Below are 26967 nucleotides of genomic sequence, written 5' to 3'. Positions count from 1 at the left end.
TTAAAATAAAAATTAGATGTACGATCATCTACTTTATATGCCACTGTTGGGGCCTTTAATAAGAGATCATGGAAAGTTTCTGGTGTTGGACATTCAATGTAAAATTTCTTTAGGGGTGACCTGGAAAGAAGATGGAAGCCTTGCTTAAGTGCCAGGAGTCAGTAGAAACCTCAGTAGGTGACTCTCCTGAAGCCGCTCTGGAGTGAGTGCTAATACACCAAGATCAAACTGTTATCTCAAGTAACCCTAAAACATTCCACTGGTTTAACGATGCAATTTGAATAGATGGAGTTCCTTTACTTTGCGCTTTATAACTGTGAGGTGAGATTAACCACAAGCTTCAGCACAGTTCTCAGAAATGGATAAACCACAAACGTAAAGGAAGAACAACTCTAGAGACCTCAAAAACAGTGACAAAAGTACGCCTGAATCTTGCACTTGAGTGAATGATGGTATGCACGCATGCAGGCTTGGGTTGTGAGCATATACTACGCTACTACAGGCAGAGACAAAAAGAAAAACAGTCAAATTATTGAAATCCAGTTTTTTGAAATAATCCCTGAGTACAACCAGTGAGAACGAAGAATGAACTGCCTTTCTTTGTGTGAATGGGTTGTAACAGAAACCTATGGTCAGACACACTTATGTGAAACAAAATCAAAACAAACACCGGAGCAGGATCGCCAGCTGTACCCGCAAAGGAGTCCTAGCATTTCCGGCTGGTGGTTCAGAAGCTATAGACCGCCCTTCACCCTCCAGTCTCCGGAGTGCCTTACGGCTCGGCTGTCACTCGGTCGCCACAGACAACTTCCCTGGGACGACCTCACTTTCAGATTCCCTCAAAGTTTACCAGAAATTCTCGCAAAGGGTTCTTCTGTCCACCCCCAACACCATCCCCGGACACTTTGTGACTTCGAGAACTACCCCACACCTCCACCCCACTATCTCTCCCCCACCCCGGACGCCCCGAGACCTCCAAGAACGCAGGGTGCAATTTCGCCCGCGCTAGCTTGCTCCCCAGGATGCTGGGGAAAGCAACTGCTGAAACGCAAACTTTCCGAGCGTTCGCAGAGGGCGGGAGGGAGCGCGGTGAACTCACAGCTGGTTGATGGCATTTTGCGAGATGACCGCGTTGGCGGAGAAGTAGGGGATCATGTCGGGGTCACCAAAGCTGCAGGTGCAGGCGGGAAGCACCTTCCTTTCGCGGGTCAACGTGCTCAGGGTCATGGGGCTGGCTCAAGGCTCTCAGGTCCGCATCCTGGCCCCACCCGGTGCAGACACGAGGCGCTAGCGTTGGGGTTCGCAGGCCCAGAGGCGAGGGCAGTGAGTGCTGCCGGCGGCCAAAGTGGGCCCGCCCGTTAGCCCGGAGCCCTGGGGCTCGGCTGTGGAGTCCTGGCAGCAGCGCACCACCAAGCAGTCCGCCTCAACTAGCGTCCGGGGCGGGGCCCCGCGGTGGGGTGGGCCAAGCAGGCGCGGAGGGTCGGCCCTGCCGGCGCCCCGCCCCGGAGCTCGCAGCACCCACCGGATCCTTCTATGTGCGTCCGGCGGTGGGGTACTGGGGTCACCATCAAGACACCACAGCTTGGGCGAGGTGGTGAAGGGAGCTGGGGGTGGGCAGGAAGGGCTGGCATTTCTTGGGAATGTTTCAACAGAAAGGTCTTGACTCTTAGTTCTATACATTGAACCTTAGACAAATCCCGTATTTCAAATGACTTTAAAACTTTCAAAGGCTGTACATTTACACGTGCAACAAACATTTATCAACGGCTTCCTATGTGCTAAAGGCTGGGGAAATTCAGAGATTAGCTGGATTTTTTAAAAAAGCAAAACAGTTGAAATTATGATGGAAAAAACAAACTATCAACATAGTTAGCATAACATCTGCTAACCCTTGTAAATAAATTTACAGAGGGCTTTCCTCACCATCCTCCAAACCAAGGATTCACAGCCTTAGCTGCACACATGAATCACCTGTGGACATTTAAGAAATCCCAATATCCAGCTGCACCAGAGACCAATCAAATCGTAATCTCTTGAGGTTGGAATCTAGACATCAGTATTTTTCAAAGCTCCTCAGGCGATTCTAATGTGCAGCCATACTTGAGAACTACATTGTGCCAAATGATCTGGAGAGGAAGACAGGCTAGAGATGGTATTCTTACATTACAGATGTAAAAATTCAGGGTCTAGTCAGACGACCTCGTTCAATGTCACTTAGGAACTACAGTTTCATGACTTCCGATCTAGGGCCTTTCCTACCAAACCCTATTCCGTGATGCTTTCATGAATTTAAGCCTTTATCATGTTCCTAACAACTCACAGAGCAGTGTCTTTCACCTCACTAGGAACCAGCTCTCCGTAAAATGAGGATCTCATCTATCTCTCTTTCCCACATATTATGCAGTGGCTTACAAAAGGGGCTGGCCCTGTGGAGCTACTCAGTAGAAGTTAGCTCCCTTATTTGTTGCCCTTCATCAGAACAAAAATATTCAGATATCAGTATGTTTGGCTTTTCTGAATACTTGACTAAAATATATACCATTAAAGTTGCCTTTGTAATTCCAGAGCCAAACATTAATAATAATTAAAAAAACTATTTCACTAATTATAAGAGAAAGGAGACTAAGAAAAAAGTTACTGTAAGACTCAACATATGCTAGAATCAAGAAATAAGACTCTTTTAATATACATTTTCAGATCTCTTTTCCTATTGGGAAGTTTGGCAATTTTCAAAATACTAGTAATGAAATAATCTAAACTATAAATTAAATGACTAAAACCAGAATTATTCTCTTGTTAGTTGATCCTTCCATAAAACAGAGTTGTGGCCAAGGCACTGAGGGACTTGAAATATGGCAAACTCATAATGCAAACAGTTATCTAAGATTCCTACAGATCTGGTGATAGGAAGGAACCAATTGGCAAGTTAAGAGTTAATGGAAGGTCTGGATGTTGGAGTCCATTGCATCATCATCTTTATCCATCTCTAGGAAGGAAAATGTTTGAAAGGTTTGTTCAGGCTGTGTCAGCAGGCACCCAAATGCAGTGTAAGAAAAAAAATCTGCTGATACACCCCAAAATAAATTACTTTAAATATCTGGCAAACTTGCCAGTTTAAAACTTCTTTCAGGCTCTAATTTATTACAACCTCCTGCAGTGATTAAAAAAAAAAAAGGCAGCAGGCTGTTCAAAACAGCACTGCTAAGGTGAGTCCAGTTCCTTTCATGACACATCAGATAGGAGATTTTATTGAAGTCAATAATAAATGATGCTGTTTAGGAAAGATGATGGTATGGTAAGCACCTGTATCTGAAAATGAAGTCAGCAGGAAATGTATCTTATTCAATTCACACGTAATATCTTTCACATTTAAAAACTGCCAGAGATAAAAATTTCATAAATGTATACAGTTGTCTTTTATAAATAGGTCCCTAGAGTGACACCCCAGAAGTGCATAGTTCTTTGTTTTCCCTCAAAAGACCTCTGTCAGTGCATGTTCAATTAAAACTAATTTAACACTCCCATCCAGGCTTTTTCAAAAGCTTTTCAAAGTTAAATTTTCACTTTGAACTGTAATATAGGAAATTGGGAAAGTGCTGGAACATGCTTCTTAGTTTTTTAAGAAAATAATGAAATCATCTCTGCAAACTGAGATAACTTTAAGGAAATAGTTCTTTCTACTGCCTGTTTTTAAAAGTTGAACAAACTCCTTTTCTTTTCACAGTCTGCAGAGTGTCAAAATGTCAATCAATTTACTTTCAGCTCAATTTAATCCTTTACTCTCCACTGTCAGGAAACAAGGCTCTAGGGAGCAACTCTCTGCACCCAAGCATCTAGGACTTCAAAAATGGTTCCAAATTAGATTGAGCAGCAGGAAATAAACCAAGCTAGTTTTCTACTCCACATTAGGAGCTTACTCAAAAAAAAAAATCTGCATAAACATCCCTGAAGGAAAATTCAGGCTGTGTTTCTTTACACTGTTGCTTGAGTTAGATTTGAAATGAATTTTGTCATGTCCATTTGCTGACCATTTCAAGGCTCAGAAATATGAATGTCCTAAAGTGTTAATTGGGCTCTTGACAGCATTAGCTATGACCAAATTAAATTTTTGTAGAATTACATGTTAAAACATTAAAACATTTGTAAAGTAATAGATGTCCTTTATGTCCAAAAGGTAATTCCATTAGTATGTTTCACATGTCCCTCCATAAGGTATAAAACTGTGTAAAACTGAAATGTATTCCAGGACACACACAAAGGTGCACTAAGATGTGAGTGAAGAATGGGGATGTGCTTTTGCTGCTGTAGCAAAATTTCAACATGGGTGGATCACTTGAATAATGGTAGCTAATGAACTAAGAAGTGAGTGTTAGTTCATAGTGCCAAAAATACTGGGCTGGAAACCCAGGGAAACTAAGTCCTAGTTCTAACAATCACTTAATAAACAAAGATTTGGACCAAGTCACTTAACTCTATCTGCAAAATGGGATAATAAATCCTAAGGAAAAGTGTCAAAATCTGTTACTGTATGAGTTGGGAACCTAGGAAAGGAATTTCATCCAATTTGGAGATCCTGAAAAATGCATTTCATGCACTTAAGATAAACAGTCATATAGTTCAAAGCCATAGAGCATAGTAGTTAAAAACCTAGCCTTGAAATTGACAGGCTGGGTTCGAATCTTGGTGCTACCATTAGCTGTGAATGTGAATAGTTATTTAATCTGTGGCTCAGTAGTAGTACCTAATTTATGAAGTGATTATAAGGATTAATTAAGTTAATACATGTAAAGTACTTAAAAGAGTACCTGGCATGAAAATCCACTCTGGACTTAATGGCTCTGTAAGCTTAAGAGAGCTAAGAGTAAGGTTGAGAAGATTGCCCTTCAGGAATAAAATCAGAGTCTCTGGTGAGGAATCTTAGATTATAGTACATGAGACTGTAATAAATTTTATCTTTGCTTTTCTAACTCTTCCATGTATCTTTCTTTTGACTTTCTCAGAGGTAAAAACTTTTTTTTTTAATTACTCTTCCCCATTAGTTCCATGTTTTACTCTTTTTAACAAAGATTTTATTTATTTATTTTTTAGAGAGAGGGAAGGGAGGGAGAAAGAGAGAGAGAGAGAGAAACATCAATGTGCGGTTGCTGGGGGTCATGGCCTGCAACCCAGGCATGTACCCTAACTGGGAATCAAACCTGCGACACTTTGGTTCGCAGCCCACGCTCAATCCACTGAGCTACGCCAGCCAGGGCCCGGTAAAAACTCTTAGTAAGGAAAAGAACTGTGTGCTTTTCTTCAGGTCATTAAGAAAAGAGAGGGAGAGAAGGTGGAAATTAGGGAAGAAGGGCAGCTCGAGAGAGAGTTGAGCAGTGAGGTGGTAGACTCTGCATTTTCCTTGCATGTGCAACCTTAAAATAAAATCCACTGTGTATTTTAGTTTATTCACTGAGGAAATGAAGAGGCTGACTAGAAGTAATCCTCTATACTCTTTTCCATCAATCTGACAAATAGCTAAAACAGGCAACATTAAACTGGCAATGGGTCTGATACCAGAAGTTCTAGATTCTAGTTATTTTGTCTATGTGTAAAACTTAATCTATCCTAGCCCTACTTTCTTTATTCTTAAATTTTTAGATTGATTTTTAGAGGGAGAGAGGAAGGGAGGAGGGAGGAAGGGAGCAGAGGAGAGAGAGGAGGGAGAGAGAGAAGCAAGGATTTGTTGTTTCACGTATTTATGCATCACTCATTAGTTGATTCTTATGTGTGTCCTGACAAGGGATGGAACTCACAACCGTGGTATATCAGGATGATGTTCTAACCAAGTGAGCTGCCTGGCCAGGCCAGTTTCTTTAATCTTAAAGTGGGGATGATAATGTTTACCTCACAGTTTTATTAAGATACATAAACAAAAGTGCTTTGTGAATAAGACAACACTAAATTTCATTATTATTATGATCTATAAATTGGCCAATTAGCTTCCAATAACAGAATACTAGTTGTATTTGTCTGTATTTGGGGTGAGAAATTGATGAATGAATGAAAATTAGAATACAGATAAACCTCTCCTATGTACCACTGTTTCATCCAAGGAGTCTTTCCTATTACTGTTTGCCAGGAAGTTAATGACATTAGCTCATTACTACCATCTGCAGTGATGTGAGGTCTGCAGTGTTCACTGGATTTTTGTACTTTTCAAGCTTTGAAAAAATAACGTTAACTTATATAACTTTATTTTTAAAATACCTACTTACACACAAAAATTATACTAATCAGAAGATCTATTTGTATTTTTGTTTTTTCTAAGGTTGTAATCTAGAGAAATAAATAGTAAATTAATCCCAGAGTGTCAAAAGGGAGAAAACCAACACTTTAAAGAGTTACAAAACAAAGAGCTTGTTACCTAGAGTAGCAAAACATTCTGTCTCCTGTTAGTCTGTAAAAGGCTAGGATAAAACTCTCAAGATAATACCCCTAATTTTTAAACTTGTTGTCCAGACAGCACCAAGAGGTATCTCACTACACTTAGTCAAAGGCACTCTTCATACAATAAACCAATCTCTGTAAACAAAGGCTCTTAAAAGCAATCATGTTTTACAATCACCATGTGGCTAATAGTTTTATTTAAAAGAATACGTGACAATAGTTTTAAACACTGGATGGAACAATGTCACTGAGCCCTTCTACTCCTTTCCATGGAACTTTCCACCATGAGAGCAATAGGGAATACTAAAAAGATCTGCATATCAACTCCATGAGAGGCAATCTCTAAGGCATTCTCCATCCCCCACGGTCTTAACCACCATATGCTCCAGTAGGAAGAGATGCTGAAATGCTGCTTTCTTCAGGTTACAAAAGCCCCACGCTCCATTGTTTAGTAAAAATAATAGGCATTTATAGATCACTTTTCACATCCAACACACACCTTACAAAACATTTAACCATTTAATCCCCACTCTCTTTAAACATTTTATTTTTTAAAAACTAGTTTTTAAAAATAGTAAAAGTAACACATGCTGAATGATTAAAATATTTTTTTTTCAGTATTCATAAAGGTACAATAAAAGTCACTCTTCTCATCTCCATCATCGTACTCACAGGGATGACTGCTAATATTTCCAAAATAATTTCCTTGCATATACAAATATTAATATAACAGCTGCCTTTTAAGAAATACACATGCCCTGGCTGATGTGGATCAGTAGACTGAGTACCAGCCTGCAAACCAAAGAAATACACATACACACAAGCATAGGCCTGTATTATACATAGTATTATGCTTCTTGCTTTTCCATTCACTTATGACTATATCTTGGATATTTTTCAATTTTTATATAGTTTACCTTATTCTTTTAAAGGAGTGTATGGCATTCTATTTTATAATTATATATAATTTATTTAGACACTCCTCTACTGATGGTGGACATTTGTTTCCAGTCTTTACTGTTATACACAATATCACCAGAACATGCTTTCACATAATCTTTGTGTATACATGTAAATATATTTGTTGTATGAATACCTAGAGGTGTAATTGATATTAAAAAATTTCAAATATCTTAAGAATTGGTAGATATTATAAAATTGCCCTCCTAAAAGATTTAGTTTTCAATTTTCCCATGTGATCCATTAAATTATCTCAGGATCCAAGATCCTCTTTCTACAACCCATCTTTTACATACTGTATTTTACAGTATATAATGCATTCCCATGTATTAAGTGCTCCCACATTTTTGGCCCAAACTTTCAGGAAAAAAATCTTTCATTTTAATTTTATAATTCAATTTTTAATTTATATTTAGATACTTGTTTTTTGTTTTATAGAGGAATTTTAGCATTTATTTTTAAACATATTATGGTACAAGAAATTTTATGTAACAAATAATTATAAAACAGAAGAACAGATACAAGGTATTCAGATACTACCCATGTGTAATGTGCATCCTTATTTTCCCCCTCAAAAATTTGGGCAAAAAGTGTGCATTACACATGGCAAAATACAGTACTTCATTAAAAACTAAATATCTGTATATATTTTTTTAAAATATTAATTTATTTTAGAGAAAGAGAGGATGGGGGAGAGAGAGAAACAACAACTTATTATGTATTCATTGGCTGATTCTTGTATGTGCCCTGACCAAGGATCAAACCCACAACTTTGGTGTACTGGGGGGGGCCATGCTCTAACCAACTGAGCTACCCAGGCAGAGTCATTTTTTTTTTTAAGAGAGAGAGAGAAAAACATGGATCTATTGTTCTATTTTATTTATGTGTCAATGGTTGATTCTTGCATTCTGACCAGGGATCAAACTTGCAACCTTGGCGTATTGAGACGATGCTCTAACCAACTGAACTGCCTGGCCACAGCAAAACTAAATATATATATTTTAAAAGTAAAATATGCTTACAAAGAGAAACTAGAAAAATATATTAAATTATAAAAGAAAAATAAAATGAAGAACTATATTATGGGTTATTGATTTCTAGGAATTATTTAGACTATAACTAATAAGCATACTACTTAAACTACTTTGAAGATTATATAATTTTTAATTCAGAATATATTTTAAATATTTTAAGATCTTGTTTGATGCTAATGCTGTAGAACATATTACAGGTGAATGAACCAAATGTCATCTTCAGCATCCTAGAATGGGGTAAAACAGGTAGAAAAATGGAATGAGAATTTGGGAGTAACAAATTATGAAGGCTAGAGGAGCTGAGAAGTTCTTGAAAATAAAAACAATTTTAACTGACATTTGTTGATCTGACATTCACTGTGTATCAGATCCTCTACTAACAGTATACTTGTAGTATCTCACTTAATTCTCACAAACAACCCTATGATTCTATTAGGTTAGAGGTTAAATAATTAGACTAAGGTTAAATAGCACTATTTCAAACCCAGCCAGTTATTGTGGCTCCAGAACCTGTTTTCTTAACCAGTATTCTGTACTGTCCCCATGATGATGGGAGGTTCACTACAGAAAAGGTTAAGTCTGAAAAACATCAATTGCCAACAGGAAGAACTCCTGGTGACCTCAAATGCCTATATTACTGCACCTGGTGGCTCTTCCTCTACTTGATCCTAGCTATGCCTAGCAGGTCCTGACAATAATAGGGACCTAACCCAGTACTAAATATAGCAGTAAGATGATCTTTTGTCTGTTGTACACCATCCCCTTGCTACCAGATTCCTTAGAACTCTGCATTTCAAACTAACATTCCTCACATTTTTCAAAGCACTTATATGTATAGATATTTTTGTTTTCCTATTTTTTTAAACATAGCATCTTACATAAAGGAGGCATTTAATATACTTATGGAAAATGATGGCATCTGATGTTTGATGTTTAGAATAAACATATTAGCTGGGCAGGTATTCCTCGTTACAGTTCAGGAAAAAGACAACTTAGACTAATATCTAGGTGATAAGAAGGCTAGACTCCAGGCTCAGATGTGTCCAATTCATTCTACATATTGTTGACAGATTAATTAAATTCAGTTGGAATAATCTTAACTACCTGTATGCTAGGCACTTTGTTAGATACTAATTATGAAAGTGAATATGACTTATATACATTATAAGTCCCTACTCAAAACCCCCAAATAGTTTTTTATTCCCTTTAAGATCAAGTCCAAACTCTTCCTTCTAGCCTTCAGATCCTCTATAATCCAGTCATTATTGCATAGGGAACTACTTTTTACCCACTCCTCCAAAACAAATCTTTTGCTGTATTTGGGTGGTTTTTATTTTGTTCTCATATCTAAATTTCATTCTCCTCTCTGTTCACGATTTTCCCTCTCTGACTACTTTTATCCAGCCTTTAGGGTTGTTCATGTAAAATATGTTTTTTAAAGATTTTATTTATTTATTTTTAGAGAGGGAAGGGAGGGAGATAGAGATAGAGGGAGAGAAACATCAATGTGCGGTTGCTGGGGGTCATGGCCTGCAATCCAGGCATGTACCCTGACTGGGAATTGAACCTGCAACACTTCATGTAAAATATTTTTCAAGGCCTAGTTAAATTTTCAGTTCTTTCAGTAATTACAAACTCTATAGTGTTTTCACATCCATCTTTACTTGATTCTCAATATAATCCTGTGCATAGATAAGCAGAGAGGGCTAGGTTTCACTTTATTTTATTTATTGAGTTATTTATTTGCAGGATGGGGAGGCTTCATTTTATAAATGAGAAAACTGAGGCTCAGAAATTAAAGGACCTGCTCAAGTTTACAAAGCAAGTATCAAAAGAGATGGGATTTGGACTTAGGTCTTCTGATTAAGTCTGGTGATCAATTCCTGGTTCATATATAATATGCTATGACACATTTGTAACTCCTTTAGAATTTATAACCTATATTGTTATTCAAGGTCTTATTCTCCATTTCATGCCACAATCTTTACTTATCTCTCTGCTGGAGCAAATCAGACAGTGATTTCATAGAGCCTAGCACATTGCTCAGCAAGTCATAATAGGCACTAAGTTTATTCTGGTCAGTTGGGTGATCCTTTATATCACACCCCACTGTATTTTTCTTAGGGCTCCAGATAAATATTCCCAAAGGAATCAATACATTAATTAATGATGGAGGTTCTCTCTTCCTGCGAGCTCATTACATACCTGGTATAGGAAGAAGCCCCTAAGACCCCTTTTCACTGCCTCATCTTTCTCTGGCTGCCTCTTGCTCTTTGGATAGATATCTCCTTCATACAGAGAATCTAGCAGAGGCCTGGAACACAACCCAGTAGGTAAGGGCTTTATTTTTATTTTGAAGCCTGCCTTAGACTTTCAGGAGCCAAAAGTTCAAATCGCAGCAGGACTGATTGAGCTCTTTCACAAGCAATTTAGTACTACGAGTTTGTTTAGACTGGTCAAGTTTCCAGGCCCTGGCTGAGTAGCATCATTATCTCTCCAAATTTTCACGTATCAGCTTCCCTGGCCATATTTCACTTTCCATGTCTTTCTTCTCTGAAATCAGGTGAATATGAAAAATTACATAATCACACAATTATATACTTTTCAACAACCATGTAAAATAACTTCAAGGAATTTAAGTTTAATTGGGAAGTTTTTTTCCCTCTTTGGGTTAGGAAAACCAAGAAGTAAGCAAAAGTTATACTTTTCAATCCTTAGTAGAAAAGGGGCACTTTGTGTCATTCTTTAGCCAGTACATCGAACTATCTGAGAAAAGATACGGTGTATTCAGATTCTATTCAATCCACCTCAGCTGGAAGGCTAACAGGGACAAAGGATCTTAAGTGAAGTGAAAAGCACTTTGCCAGGGGAAAAGAAAACAAAGTAACAAATCTTTCTTTTAATTTTTACTTGTGAAATATTTTAAACATACACCAAAGAACAGAGAGGATAATAAATAGCCAGATATTCAATAATGCACTATCATATTCTAACACTTTACTCTTAAGAATTTAAGAAATAAAACATTATAGTTGAATCCCCCTTTGAACTTCTCTATGAGCCCTTTCTCCCATCTCTGTACATGTAATTAAATTACTCTCCTGAATTTGGTGTTCATCTTTCCACTCATGTTTTTATATTATACATATAGTATGTTTTTACTTAATGTTAAGTTTATTCAGAAAATTATAGCTTGTAAAGCACTGAACTTTTTATTTCTTAAGGTTTCTATACAAAATATATGTAAAAAAGTAAATAAAACATTGTTCCTGCTTATAAACTTCTGGCTCAGGGATGGATAGATGGGTAGATATCTGATAAAGCCAATATAGTATAGCAAAATGTTAATTGTGAATCCAACAGGGATGTGTATTTGGGTGTTTTACTATATAATTCTTTCAACTTATGTTTATTTTTATAATACAATGTTGAAAAAAACAAAGCAAAAACCTCTAGTTCATATTTTGTCTAAAGATCAAAATAAGGAATGGTATCAACTAGTTTCATATACTTAAAGACCTAGTATACTTATAGAAAATAACAATTAGGCTTGATAGTCTAATTGTTGTGTATGCTCTGAGTGCTTTGTGGTGTCTAAACTAAAAAGAGAAAAGATCAGTTCCTCTAAGATTTATCTTTATATAGTCCCGTCTTGTAAAGCAGTTATTTCCACTTTGACTTTCCCTGGAGAATTCATAAAATGGTTTATAATCCTCCTTTCTCACCATGATGTAAGCCCAAAGCCAGAAAACTATTTATAGTTGATAGGCATTGCTAATAAAATGAGTATATTAAGTAATTAGAAGAGAAATGCTTTTGAAAGTTTTAAAAAGATCCTTATACTTTCTCTCACAAACCTCTAAATTCCCTTATCAGGAGAATGCTCTGCTACAAGCTGACATAAGAACTAAAAAGACACTCACTATTGATAAAATACAAGTAACATATAACATTATGGAATAGTACTTTGCCTACAATTTGCAGTACTTTCAGATGTATAAATTACTTATGCCTCACAATAAGCATGATAGTGTTTTTAGGAGTAAATTGAGTCTCAAAGAATAAATGTATTTAAATTAAAAAATGTTTTCAATTACGGTGGACACCTAACAGCATGCAAATTTCAGGTGTACAACACAGTGTTGTACAACACAGTGTACATTCACATAACAACACAGTGATCAGACATTCACATAACCCAACAAGTCCAGCACCCATCTGATACCACACATATTATAATATTGACTATATTCCCTATCCTTACTTTACATCCCCATGGCTGTTTTTTTATATCTTGCAATTGGTACATCTAAATTCCTTCCCCCTTTTCACCCATTCTCCAAATACCCCTCCCACCTGGCAACCATAAGTTCATTCTCTGCATTGCTGAGTTTGTTTCTGTTTTGTTTGTTCACTTATTTTGTTCTTTAGATTCCACATATAAGTGAAATTATATAGTATATCACTTCACACCTGTCAGAATGTCTACAAACAATAAATCAAGAAACAGGAAGTACTGGTAAAGATGTAGAGACAGGGGAACACTCATGCACGGTTGGTGGGATTATAAATTGGTGCTGCCACTATGGAAAACAGTATGGAGGTTCTCAAAAAATTAAAAAAATAGAACTATCATATGACCCCATGATTCCACTTCTGGGTATTTATCCAAAGAAATCCAAAATTCATTCAAAAAGACATATGCACCTCCTATGTTCTTTGCAGCATTATTTACAATATCCATATCAAAGCAATCTATGTCCATCAATAGATGAATACATATGTACAGTGGAATATTACACATCCATAAGAAAGAATGAAATCTTGCCATTTAAAACAACATAAATGGATCTAGAAGGTATTACACTAAGTGAAGTGAGAAAGAGAATGAATATACTTTAACGGTCATGCAACCAGTATAAACACAGGCTTCCTAACTCCAATACCAATGTTCTTTCCACATTACTAAGGACAATGGACTAGAAGTCTTCTTGTTTTAGTGACATTTTATAATGACTCCATGTTCCTCAAAAGGTTGAAAATTTCCCTCTATTAGGTAAAAGAGAGGCAAGGATGGTTTCCTGGAAGAAATTAACTTTTAAGAAATGGACAGGGGGAGAATTGCTGGTAAAATCAACAAGGAATCAATCTATGGGCAGAGAGTATAAGGAGAACCAGTAAATAATGATGATAAAAAAGCCAGAGGAAGTGAGAACTGTACAGAGGAATGATCAGTGATATCATTTAATATGGGGACCAAAAAAGTACTCATTGGGAATCTAAATAAGAGCAGCAGTTTGAGTGGTACAGGGAGCAAAAGTCAGATTTCATGGGTTGAGTCAACAAAGGCAGTAAACACAGACTGTCCTTTTCAGAAATCAAAATAAAGTTGTAGTTTGAGGTAAAAACAAGGTTCTAAATTGGTATTTTTAATTATATTTTAATTTATTTTAGTCTGATAAAGACCTAGCCATGTTTATAAGATGAGGGAAACAAGCCAGTAGAGAGGTAAAAATATATATATTTAATCCAATGACAAAGGAGGACACTGTCACAATAATGGATCTTGATCTGCAAGCATTTTTAAGTTAAAGGGTACAATACTTAAAGAGTCTAAACTCCAAGAAATAGGAATATTTTCACCAAAGGTATAGATGCCAATAAGACCATTAGAATTCATAACCCTCCGAAATGTGTTCACACACTAGAACTTAAAAGATCCATATCAAGTTGGCTCATTGGCCACTTTCCAGAAATTTCTACAGTGACAAAGAAATGTAATTATGTGTGTGTTTTAAGAATAATTTAATTTCCCATTTTTGACATATGAAGAGATCTGTATAGGCTCATTTTCTGTCTCCTCCCCCCACTCTTTTTTTTGTCTTAAGAGCACAAGTAAAATCAGAGATAAGTATGTTAAAATAATGGCTAACTCTCTCCCATTGCCATCCTGCTAAATAATCCTCACCTTCTCAATTCCAGGCCAGCTCCCAAACTCCCACAGACATCACTACCCACATGCTACAGGATATTTACAATTCAATACACCCTCCCAAAACTATAGCACCAGGGGCAGGGGAAAGAATCCAGTTAATGCGTTTTATATGGTGGAATTTGGTACTCTAAAAATTGAGCTCCTGCATAGTTACTTTTTCACAGTTAAGGAATTTAGAATTTCATATGTAACTCCTGGCCAACAGGTTATTTTTTAAAAAACAACAATATTTTCCCCTTTTCAACAAATTCTCCAACTAAAAATGGTAACAAACATGAACTTCCTACTGGCATATTTTTTACATGTAATTATTTGCAATCTTCTCAAATACGCCTTTCTTATCTTCTAATGGCCTGTATTTTCCTGTTTTAGAGGATATCAATTATAAATATTTTATGTGCAGCAGTAATATATTTGTCAGAGCATGCATGTGTAATGTATATATGTTATAGATCACCCTTTAAGTAGAAAGCCCAAAATTGGGGCAGGCATGTTTGTGTCATATGCAGGTTGTCATGGCTGCTGCTCTGGCAGCTGGCACCTGTGGGAGCCATGGCCACAAGAGACAGTGTGGCTGTTCTAGGCTGAAGGCCACGATGAAGTTGTGTGTGAGGAGCATGGCCCCACTGAGCAGCACTGGGCTCTAGGAGCACTGCACCTACTGAAGTGAGCTGGGAGGCTGCCATGAGTCTCATGACACTGGCAGGAGCTGTGTAATGTTCAAGCTCAGAAATGCCTTATGTGGATCATTAGAATTGCACTTACAGTTTTCTAGACATTGAAGAAAATGAAAATAAATTTCTTTGAAGGTACTGCACACTGGATACCATTGAACACAGTTTGGCATGGTACATGGATAATTGAATCTTCCTTCTGGATTATCACCTGGTGGAGCCATTAAACTTACCTACACTTCAAAGATTAGCAATGCAACTAAGCTAAGGCCAAAGGCTGAATTCTGTTTTGTTATGAACACAGGGACAAAGAAGTGTTTCCTACAAGCTAATGATCAGCAAGGTGTAATAGAATGGGTAAATGTGTTGAACAAAACTATAAAAATTATAGTACCAAAGCAGTCAGACTCACAGCCTCATTCTCTTAAGCTGAGTCGCCACAGTAGAAGTAGGAAGAAGAAAGTGTCTTACAGAACTGACACTGTAGGTAGTGTACCCATCATTATTGCAACTCAGAAAGAAGTAGACTGTGGTGAAAGTATTGACAGAAATAATTTAAACCATGTCCTGACTGATGTGGCTCAGTGGATTGAGCACCGGACTGTGAATCAAAGGGTCACCTGTTCGATTCCCAGTCAGGGGACATGCCGGGTTCCAGGCCAGGTCCCCAGTAGGCAGTGCTCGAGAGGCAACCACACATTAATGTTTCTCTCCCTCTCTTCCTCCCTCCTTTCCTCTCTTTCCAAAAGTAAATAAAATCTTTAAAAAAATAATTCGAACCAGTTACAAAGCTGTCTTCCTTACTTTATTCCTAAACCACCTTCAGATACTGCAGTTTTCAAAGCTTGCTATTGTGTAAAACAAGAAGCATTGATGAAAAATTGGAGAAGATATTTTCAATTGGATAAAAGCATAATAGGCTACTTCACATCTGAACTGGAAAAGGAACCTCTCCATGAAATACCACTTAAAGAGGATTGTAAGCAAAGTTACATAATGATTTGGGACAAATTGTAACATTGCCTGGAACTTTCTCTGTGCAGGCCGAGAGCCCTGAGGAGATGCACAACCAGATTAAAGCAGACATTTGTAGCATGGTGGGGACCTGGCTGATCAGCATCCTCTGATTATTCCAATTGTCCAGAATCCAAACATGCTTTCCACCCTGCCGGTGCAGCAGCAGCTACTTCACATTCCACAGACTTGCACAGCAACTCTCTGGTCTCAAGCTTCACCACAGATAAGCAAAGATTTTATGAATCTCTTGCCAAGGTCAAACCAGGGAACTTCAAGGTCCAGACTGTTTCTCTACAAGAACCAGCTTCCAAAGTGACTGAACAAGCTAGCTAAAACCTCAAAGTAAAAAATGGCGCTCAGGAAAAAGATTGTGACCCAATGGATTTGGATGAGGCAAGTCTTCCAGTCAGTAATGTATAAGATGCAAGCACATGGAGCTTGACTGTCTCATCAGCCCCTCAGTTTCCTTTAATGAGGTTTCTAGCCAAAGATGATAAAAGGTGAAATGGTTTTTAATGTATATATTATACTGTCTCCTAGATGTACTCTTTATAAACTGGTAAACATGGGATCTATGGAGTGGCCAAGCTAAGTGTAACCTCTTTTTAAAAGACAGAAAGAAACCCTATGAACAGTCTGAAGTTTTGTGTGTTCTCATTTGGCAAAAATGTGTGTATGATATTTTTTCCTAGTGAGTTTGGCAAGTTAAGTGTTTAACATTGTAAAACATTAAAAATGCTTTACATTTTATATTATTTTGGTCTTTTTAAAAATGCTACTATGACTTTCTATTAGGTGGTCAATATTTACACATTCTTACCAGTTAATATTATTGAATGAAATTACCAGACTAAGATATCTAAACTCATGATGCCTGTGGTCCTGTAAACTTTATAGTAAATGTGGACTATTTTGACATGTTAACCATTTTTGATGCCCTGGATCTCAAGGAAAGTGGTAAGTTTTCCATAGAGGATATTATTGAATTGTTGGGGAGGGTTGTGGGCTATACTGAGGTGGAGAAAAGGGGAAAATCAGATTTTAAACAACTGTATCTTAGACATCTGTTTGAAAAAGCATAAATAGGACTTGCAGTAGTCATTGCTTTATTCAGTGAAAATTATTTGGTATAAAGGTTCTGGAAGACATGATTTTCTTATTTAAGTTTTGAACATTGTTCTTACATCTATACTTGGATCAGTGAAAGACCCCCAGTTGGTATGTAAATATATTTGTCTTAGTCATGCTATTTATTGTGGCTCTACTTTTTGTCACTAACACTCTATATTCAAATGCCTGTGTTTTTTCATCTTGTTAATATGCTCAAAAGTCTTACATGATTGATTGTAGGACCGCATGGCAGACCAAGGGAGGCAATGGCTGGTGGGCAAGGTGGTGGCTGATGGACCGGGAGGTCCAACATTTGTGTGTGGATAAATCACAGGGAACTAGGGAGCAAGGCAGACTGCTCAAACCAGTGTTCCAGTTTGGGGAAATAAAGCCTCAAAACCTCTAACTGTAAAAACTGGTGGGGGTTGAGGCATTGGGAAAAACTCCCAGTCTCACAGGAGAGTTCATTGGAGAGACCCACAGAGTCCTAGAACATGCACAAACCCAACCCCCAGGAACCAGCACCAGAAGGACCCAATTTGCTTGTGGGTAACAGGGGAAGTGACTGATAGCCAGCCCAGAGCTGAGCAAGTAGCATTTTTCCCTCTCAGGCCCCTCCCCCACATACAGTGCCACAACTCGGTGATGTGGGTTGCCTCACCCTGCTGAATACCTAAGGCTCTGCCTCTTACTATGTAACAGGTGCATTGAGACAAAAAAAATATGGCTCAAATGAAAGAACCAATCAAAGCTCCATTAATAGAACTAAGCAATGAAGAGATAGCCAACCTATCAGATGCAGTGTTCAAAACACTGGGAATCAGGATGCTCACAGAAATGGTTGAGTATGGTCACAAAATAGAGGAAAAAGTGAAGGCTATGAAAAGTGAAATAAAGGAGAATGTACAGGGAACCAACAGTGGAAGAAAGGAAACTGGGGCTCAAATCAACTATTTGGAGCAGAAAGAAGAAATAAACATTCAACCAGAACAGAATGAAGCAACAAGAATTCCAAAAATGAGGAGAGGCTTAGAAACCTCCGGGACAACTTTAAACATTCTAAAATCCAAATCATAGGTTCCCAGAAGGAGAAGAAGAGCAAGAAATGGAAAATTTATTCAAAAAAATAATGAAGGAAAACTTCTGCAATCTGGCAAAGGAAATAGACTTCCAAGAAGTCCAGGAAGCTCAGAGAGTCCCCAAAAAGTTGGGACCAAGGAAGCACACACCAAGGCACATCATAATTACGTTACCCAAAATTAAAGACAAGGATACACATTCTTTTCAAATGTACACAGAACATTTTCAAAGATAGACTACATGATGGACACAAAACAAGCCTCAACAATTTCAAGAAAATTGAAATCATACCAAGCATTTTCTCGGATCACAAGGGAATGAAACTAGAAACCAACCCCAAGGAAAAAACCCAAAACACTCAAAATCATGGAGATTAAATAGCATGCTATTAAACAATGAATGGGTCAAGAATGAAATTAGGGAAGAAATCAAAAGATTTCTGGAAACAAATGAAAATGAACTCACAACAACCCAAAACTTATGGGACACAGCGAAGGCAGTCCTAAGAGGGAAGTTCATAGCAATACAGGCATACCTAAAAAAGACAGAAATATTTCAAACAAACAACCTAACCCTATGTCTACAAGAACTCAAAGGAACAACAACAAAGACAGCCCAGAGCAAGCAGAAGGAAGGAAATAACCAAGATCAGAGCAGAATTAAATGACATAGAGACTAAAAGCACAATTCTAAGGATCAATGAATCCAAGAGCTGGTTCTTTGAAAAGATAAAATTGACAAGCCTTTAAGCAGACTCATCAAGAAAAAAAGAGAGAAGACCCAAATAAACACAATCAGAAATGAAAGAGGAGAGATTACAACTGATACCACAGAAATATAAAGGATTGTAAGAAATTACTATGAAGAACTGTATGCCAAGAAATTTGAAAACCTAGGTGAAATGGACAAATTTATAAAAAAATATAATCTTCCAAAACTCAATGAAAAAGAAGCAGAAAGCCTGAACAGACCAATAACAGCAAAAGAAGTTGAAGCAGTAATCAAAAAACTCCCAACACACAAAAGCCCTGGGTCAGATGGTTTCACAGGAGAATTCTACAAAGCATTTAAGGAAGAGCTAACCCCTATCCTTCACAGACTATTCCAAAAAATCCAAAAAGATGGAAGACTCCCAAACTCTTTTTATGAGGCTAACATCATCCTAATTCCAAAACCAGATAAAGACACAACAAAGAAAGAAAACTTCAGGCCAATATTGCTGATGAACACAGATGCTAAAAACCTCAACAAAATATTGGCAAACTGCATCCAACAACACATTAAAAAGATCATACACCATGACCAAGTGGCATTCATTCCAGGGATGCAAGGATGGTTCAATATTCACAAATTAGTAAATGTAATACATCACATAAACAAAAGCAAAGACAAAAACCACATGATTATATCAATTGATGCAGAAAAAGCATTTGATAAGGTACAGCACCCATTCATGATAAAAACACTTGGCAAAGTGGGAATAGAGGGAGCATTCCTCAACATAATAAAGGCCATATATGAGAGACCTACAGCCAACATCATACTCAATGGGCAAAAATTAAAATCTTTTCCACTAAGATCAAGAACAAGACAAGGATGTCCACTTTCACCACTTCTATTCAATATAGTGCAGGAAGTTTTAGCCACAGCAATCAGACAAGAAAAAGAAATAAAAGGCATCCAAATTGGAAAGGAGGAAACAAAACTGTCACTGTTTGCAGATGACATGACAGTGTACATAGAAGATCCTATAGATTCGGGCAAAAAGCTGATTGACCTAATAAATAAATTTGGCAAAACAGTGGGATACAAAGTCAATATCCAGAAATCAAAGGCATTTCTATAACCAACAATGAAACAGCAGAAGCAGAAATCAGGAAAAAAATCCCATTTGAAATAGCAAAAAGAAAAATAAAATACCTAGGAATAAACTTCACCAAAGAGGTAAAAGATCTATATTCAGAAAACTACATAACATCGAGGAAAGAAATCAAGGAAGAACACAAACAAATGGAAACATATACCATGTTCATGGATTGGAAGAATTAATATCATCAAAATGTCCATACTACCCAAAGCAATGTACACATTCAATGCAATACCTATTAAAGTACCAATGGCTTATTTCACAGACATAGAACAAACACTTCAAAAATGTATATGGAACCATAAACAACCCCCAAATAGCTGCTGCAATTTTGAGAAAGAAGAGTAAAGTAGGAGGGATCACAATACCCGACACTAAACTATACTACAAGGCCACTGTAATCAAAACAGCCTGGTACTGGCATAAAAACAGGCACATGGACCAATGGAACAGAACAGAGAGCCCAAAATAAATCCAGGTCTCTATGGTCAATTAATATTCGACAAAGGAGGCAGCAACATAAAATAGAGTAAAAATAGCCTCTTCAACAAATGGTGTTGGGAGAACTGGACAGCTACGTGCAAAAAAATGAAACTAGAGCACGAATTTACACCTTATACAAAAATAAATTCAAGGTGGATAAAAGACTTAAATATAAACCATGACACCATTAAAGTCCTAGAGGAGAACGCAGGTAGGAAAATCTCAGATATTTCACGCAGAAACTTTTTTACTGACATGTCCCCTAGAGCAAGGGACATAAAGGAAAGAATAAACAAATGGGACCTCATCAAAATTAAAAGCTTCTGCACAGCTAAAGAAAACAGTATCAAAATTAAAAGAGAACCAACTGTACGGGAAAACATATTTGCCAATGATACCTCAGACAAGGGTTTAATCTCCAAAATATATAAAGAACTTACACGACTCCACTCTAAGAAGACAAGCAACCCAATTAAAAAATGGACAAAGGACTTGAACAGACCCTTCCCAAGGAAGACATACAGAGGATCCAAAGACACATGAAACAATGTTCAATATCGCTAGCTATCAGAGAGATGCAAATTAAAACCACAATGAGATACCACTTCACACTGGTCAGAATGGCTATCATAAACAAAGCAACAAACAAGTGCTGGAGAGGTTGTGGAGAAAAGGGGGCCCTAGTGCATTGTTGGTGGGACTACAGACTGGTGCTACCACTATGGAAAACAGTATGGAACTTTCTCAGAAAACTAAAAATGGATCTGCCTTTTGACCCTGCAATTCCACTGCTGGGACTATATCCTAAGAACTCTAAAACACCAATCCAAAAGAACCTATGCACCCCGACGTTCATAGCAGCACAATTTACAATAGCTAAGTGCTGGAAGCAACCTAGTTGCACATCAGTAAATGAATGGATCAAAAAACTATGACACATTTGCACAATGGAATTCTATGCAGCAGGAAGAAAGAAGGCGCTCCCACCCTTTGCAACAGCATGGGTGGAGCTGGAAAGCATTATGCTAAGTGAAATAAGCCAGGCAGTGAAAGACAAATACCATATGATCTCGCCTATAACAGGAACCTAAACAACAAATAAACAAGCAAAATATAGTCAAAGACACTGAAAGAGAGGACAGGCTGACAGTGACCAGAGTGGAGAGAAGAGGGAATTTCAGGGGAGAATGGGAAGGGTTTACAGGAACAAACTTAAAGGACACATGGACAAAAACTAGGGGGAGGGTGGTAATGGGAGTGAAGTGGGGAGGGATGGGTGGGTGGGCTGGAATGAGAGTAAAAGGAAGAAAACTGTACTTGAACAATGATTAAAAAAAAAAAGACAAGGAGAGAGTCTTAAAAGCAGCAAGAGAAAAGGAGACAGTTACCTACAAAGAAGTTCCCATAAGACTATCAGCTGATTTCGCAAAAGATATGTTTCTGGCACAAAAGGGCTGTAAAGAAGCATTCCAAGTCATGAAAGGCAAGGACCTACATCCCAGATTACTCTATCCAGCAAAGCTTTCCTTTAGAATGGAAGGGCAGATAAAGTGCTTCCCAGATAAGGTCAAGTTAAAGAGTTTATCATCACCAAGCCCTTATTATATGAAATGTTAAAGGGACTTATCTAAGAAAAACAAGATGACCAAAAATATGAATAGCAGCCCTGGCTGCTGTGGCTCAGTGGATTGAAATCTGACTTGTGAATAAAAGGGTTGCTGGTTTGATTCCCAGTCTAGGGCACATGCCTGGGTTGTGGGCCAGGTCCCCAGTGGTGGGCATGTGAGAGGCAATCACACATTGTTGTTTCTCTCCCTCTTTCCCTTCCTCTCTCTAAAAATAAATAAAAAAAATCTTTTAAAAATATGAATAGTAAAATGACAACAAACTCACAACTATCGAGTAAAACTGAAAAAACAAAAACAAACTCGGCAAACAACTAGACCAGGAACAGAATCACACACAGAAATGGAGATCACTTGGAAGGTTATCAGTGGAGAGAGGGGGAAGGTACAGAGAATAAGAAGCATAAATGGTAGGTACAAAATAGACAGGGGTTGGTTAAGAATAGTATGGGAAATGGAGAAGCCAAAGAACTTATATGTATGACCCATGGACATGAACTAAGGGGGGCGGGATGCTGGTCAGAAGCGGGGTGTAGGGCACAGGGGAAGAAAGGTGAGAAAAATTGAGACAACTGTAATAGCATAATCAATATATTAAAAAAATTTAAAAATGAAAAAAGTAAATGAAATTTTTTGAAAAATAAAAATATTTATTTGGTTTTATATGGACATAAAATTATGATCCTAGCTTGAGAAGAACTCAGTTTATATTGATAAAAATGAGTATTAGTAAAAATATTAATAATAGTTTCTACTTGCTGAGTATCTATTACTATGAGATAGGCTTAACCTTTATATTTCAAATCCTTATGAAAAACTGTAAAACAATGTTTCTAATACAGAATTGAGGGAATGGGCTCCAAGAAGCTACATATCTTTTCCCAAAGCCCAAAAGTGGATGAAAAGTATGGTTCTTTATTCATTCCTTCTACGAAAAGTTACTGAGTACCTTTGTGCAAGAATTGAGGGATATAATCATGAACAAGATAGAAATTGTCCCTACCCTCACTCAGTTGTAACTGGTGAGAACAGATAACAAATAATGTGTAACAGTAGTAGTGCTGGACATGCTATGAAAGAGAGGCAAAGTGTTCTGTTAGAATATGAGGTGAGAATTTTTCCACAGAAAAGTAAGCATTGTAAGCAAAGGTGGCTCATAACCTATTATGTGTTTCAAACAGTTTCTAAACTTCCTGATCTTTTGTTGGGTGTTTCAGCTGAACAGCTGTTTTAGGGCTGGGCTAGGTCATTGATAACAGGTCCTTTCTTCTCTCTCCAAATGACTGCTTAGCTTGTGGAAATTCCCAGTGAATACTTGCCACCAGAACAGTCTGCCAGTTATGTTATTAATACGTTCTTTCTGCCTCAGGATGGTGGAATAGTAGTGAGTCAGAGAAGCAAGTATATGAGTCTTTGCTTAATAAATATTCATTGAATGGATTAAATAAGATGATCAGGACCTTTAAACAGGGTTCTCTAAATGGCACTCAGTGGCTGTGACTTTATGTAACCATCCAGGTTGAATCAGACTTGACCTACTGACACAGTGATGGGAAGCTCCTATTTCTAATTTAATACTAGATTTGTACTAAACAAGAACTTTATTGGTATCTAAAGTTTGCTAAATTCTCTTCATATTTTTCCTCAGTATATGATCTTAATTCTTATATGATATAAAGGGTGTTAGTCATTGTACAGAGTCAGAGAAATCAGGCTGTGAGTTTGTGAAATAAAATGGGAAAGAATTTAGACAAATACTAATGAAAGTACCATCACTTTACATGTTGCCAGAATATTTGATGCTCAATATCTGTCAAAGCTTTCCTATGAACTATTTTATTAGCTTTTTAAACAATTATACAGGATAGATAGGCATATGTCCTCATTTTACAGATTAGGAAACTGAGGTTTAGCATAGTAAGAGGTGAGACAAAACTAAAATCAGGTCTTCTTGCTCTTAGTTCATTGCTCTTTGCCTCTATTACACTGCTGGTCGTCTACACTTCCCTTGATGACCCCTTTGTATATATAAAAAGGAAATCAACACTAACTTGTCAGGAAAGTTAAAACAGAACTGATTTAAAAAATATGTATAATCTCTATTATATTTCTTTTCATTACCATTTAGTCTCCTTATACACCCCTCCTCGCAACACTGTTGTCCATGTCCATGAGTTCTTTTTCTTTTTTGCTCAATCCCTCCACCCTCTAACATCTAGCACCACAACTAGCTGTCATCTGTTCTCCATCTATGAGTCCCTCCCCATTTTTCTTGTTAGTTCAGTTTGTTCATTAGATTCCAAATATGAGTGAAACCATATGGCATTTGTTGTTCTCTGACTGGCTTATTTCATTTAGCATAATGTTCTCCAGGTCCACCATACTGTTGCAATGGTTAAGATTCTCTTCTTTTGTATGGCTGAGTAGAATTCCATTGTGTAAATGTCCCATAGTCGTTTTATCCACTCATCTGTTGATGGACACTTGTGCTGCTTCCATATCTTGGGGATTGTAAATTATGCTGCAGTGAACATATGGATACCTGTTCTTTTGAATTAGTGTTTTGGTTTCCTTCAAATATATTCCCAGAAGTGGGATAATTGGGCCAAAAGGCAGATCCATTTTTAATTTTTTGAGGTATCTCCATACTACTTTTCCACAGTGGCTGCACCAGTCTACATTCCCACCAACAGTGCCAAAGAGTTCCCTTCTCCACATCCTCCCCAGCACTTGTTTGGTGATTTATAGCACTTGTTTGTTGATTTATTGATGACAGCCATTCTAACAGGTGTGAGATGGTATCTCACAGTGGTTTTTATTTCTCTGGTGATCAGTGGTTTTGCATTTCTCTGGTGATCAGTCACATTGAGCATATTTTCATATGTCTATTGGCCATCTGTATGTCCTCTTTGGAGAAGTGTCTATTCAGGTCCTTTCCCATTTTTAAATTGGGCTTGTTTGTTTCTTTGGTGTTGAATTTTGTAAATACTTTATAAATTTCGGATATTAAACTCTTATCAGATGTATCAGTAAATGTGTTCTCCCATTCTGTGCATTGTCTTTTTATTTTATTGACAATTTCCTTTGCCATACAAAAACTTTTTAGTTTGATAAAGTTGCATTTGTTTATTTTTTCTTTTGTTTCCCTTGCCTGGGGAAATGTATCCCATAAAATATTGCTACAAGTCATGTCTGAGATTTTGCTGCCTATGTTTTCTAGGATTTTTATGGTTTCGGGTCTAACATTTAAGTCTTTGATCTACCTTGAATTTATTCTTGTGTGTGGTATAAGAAGGTGGTCTAGTTTCATTTTTCTGCATTTATCTGTCCAATTTTCCTGACACCATTTATTGAATAAGTTATCTTTAGTCCATTGTATGTGCTTGCTTCTTCTGTCAAATATTAATGACTATAAAGGTGTGAGTTTATTTCTGGGCTCTCTATTCTGTTCCACTGATCTATGTGTCTGTTTCTATGTCAGTACCAAGCTGTTTAGATTACTATGGCCTTCTAGAATAGGGTATTAGATAGTGTGATTCCTCCAGCTTTGTTCTTCTTTCTCAGGGTCACTGTTGATATGCAGGGCATTTTGTGGTTCCATATAAATTTTTAAAATATTTGTTCTAGTTCTGTGAAATATGTCATTGGAATCTTGATAGGAATTGCATTGACTCTATAGATTGCTTTGGGTAGTATGAACATTTTAATGATGTTAATTTGTCCTATCCATGAACATGGTATGTGCTTCCACTTATTTGTATCTTCTTCAATTTCTTTCTTCAGTGTTTTGAAATTTTTCTATTACAGGTCTTTTACATCCTTGGTTAGGTTTATTCCTAAGTGTTTTATTCTTTTTGAAGCAATTGTGAATAGAACTGTTTTCTTAATTTCCATTTGTTAATTTGTTATTGACATATAAAAATACAACTGATTTCTGAATATTAATTTTGTATCCTGTTACTTTGCTGAATTCATTTATCAGTTGCAGTAGTTTCTTGGTGGAATCTTTGGAGTTCTCTATGTACAGTATCATGTCATCTTCAAATAAAGACAGTTTTACTTATTTCTTCCCAATTTGGATGCCTTTTATTTCTTCTTGTCTGATTGCTGTGGCTAGGACTTCTACTACTATGTTGAATAAGAGAGGTAAAAGCAGACATCCCTATCTTGTTCCAGATCTTAAGGGAAATGCCTGTAGTTTTTCCCATTGAGTATGATGCTGGCAGTGGTTTTGCCACATATGCCTTTATTATGTTCAGGTATATTCCCTTTATTCTCATTTTGTTGAGAGTTTTTATCATAAATGGGTGCTGGATTTCATTAAAAGCTTTTTCATCAAAAGCTTTTTTCTGCATCTATTGATATAATCATGTGGTTTTCATCCTTTCTTGTTTCTGTGGTAAATCATATTTATTGATTTGTGGATATTGTACCATTCTTGAGTTCCCAGAATAAATCCTACTGGATCATGGTGTATGATCTTTGTGATGCATTGCTGTATTCAGTTTGCTAATATTTTGTTGAGGATTTTAGCATCTATGTTCATCAGTGATATTGGTCTACAATTTTCTTTCTTTGCAGTGTTTTTATCTGGTTTTGGTATTAGAATAATGATGGTCTTGTAAAATGAGTTTAGGAGCCTTCCCTCCTCTTGAATTTTATGGAATAGTTTGAGAAGAGGAGGTTTTAGTTCTTCTTA

At 37.1% G+C, this 26967-nt stretch overlaps 1 protein-coding gene and 1 pseudogene across 4 annotated transcripts in view; one reads left to right on the top strand and one right to left on the bottom strand.

Moving 5' to 3' along the window:
• SSH2 (slingshot protein phosphatase 2) overlaps positions 1-26967 on the bottom strand; it is a 249703-nt gene that overhangs the window by 103382 nt on the left and 119354 nt on the right. The window contains exon 1 of one of the 4 annotated variants that reach the window (XM_045837589.1): positions 1100-1401. The exons of the other annotated variants lie outside the window; for them this stretch is intronic. Within the exon in view, the coding sequence (XP_045693545.1) occupies positions 1100-1227 (128 nt within the window). The 5' untranslated portion in view covers positions 1228-1401. Of the gene's footprint in view, positions 1-1099; positions 1402-26967 lie in introns of those variants that run through there. 4 annotated transcript variants of the gene reach the window in all.
• On the top strand, positions 15145-16419 carry LOC123817747 (annotated as a pseudogene).

The sequence above is a fragment of the Phyllostomus hastatus genome, unplaced genomic scaffold (genome assembly GCF_019186645.2).
Source record: "Phyllostomus hastatus isolate PE091 unplaced genomic scaffold, TTU_PhHast_1.1 phas_contig_210, whole genome shotgun sequence".
NCBI classification, from domain to species: domain Eukaryota; kingdom Metazoa; phylum Chordata; class Mammalia; order Chiroptera; family Phyllostomidae; genus Phyllostomus; species Phyllostomus hastatus.
This window is presented reverse-complemented; position numbering and strand designations above follow the sequence as displayed.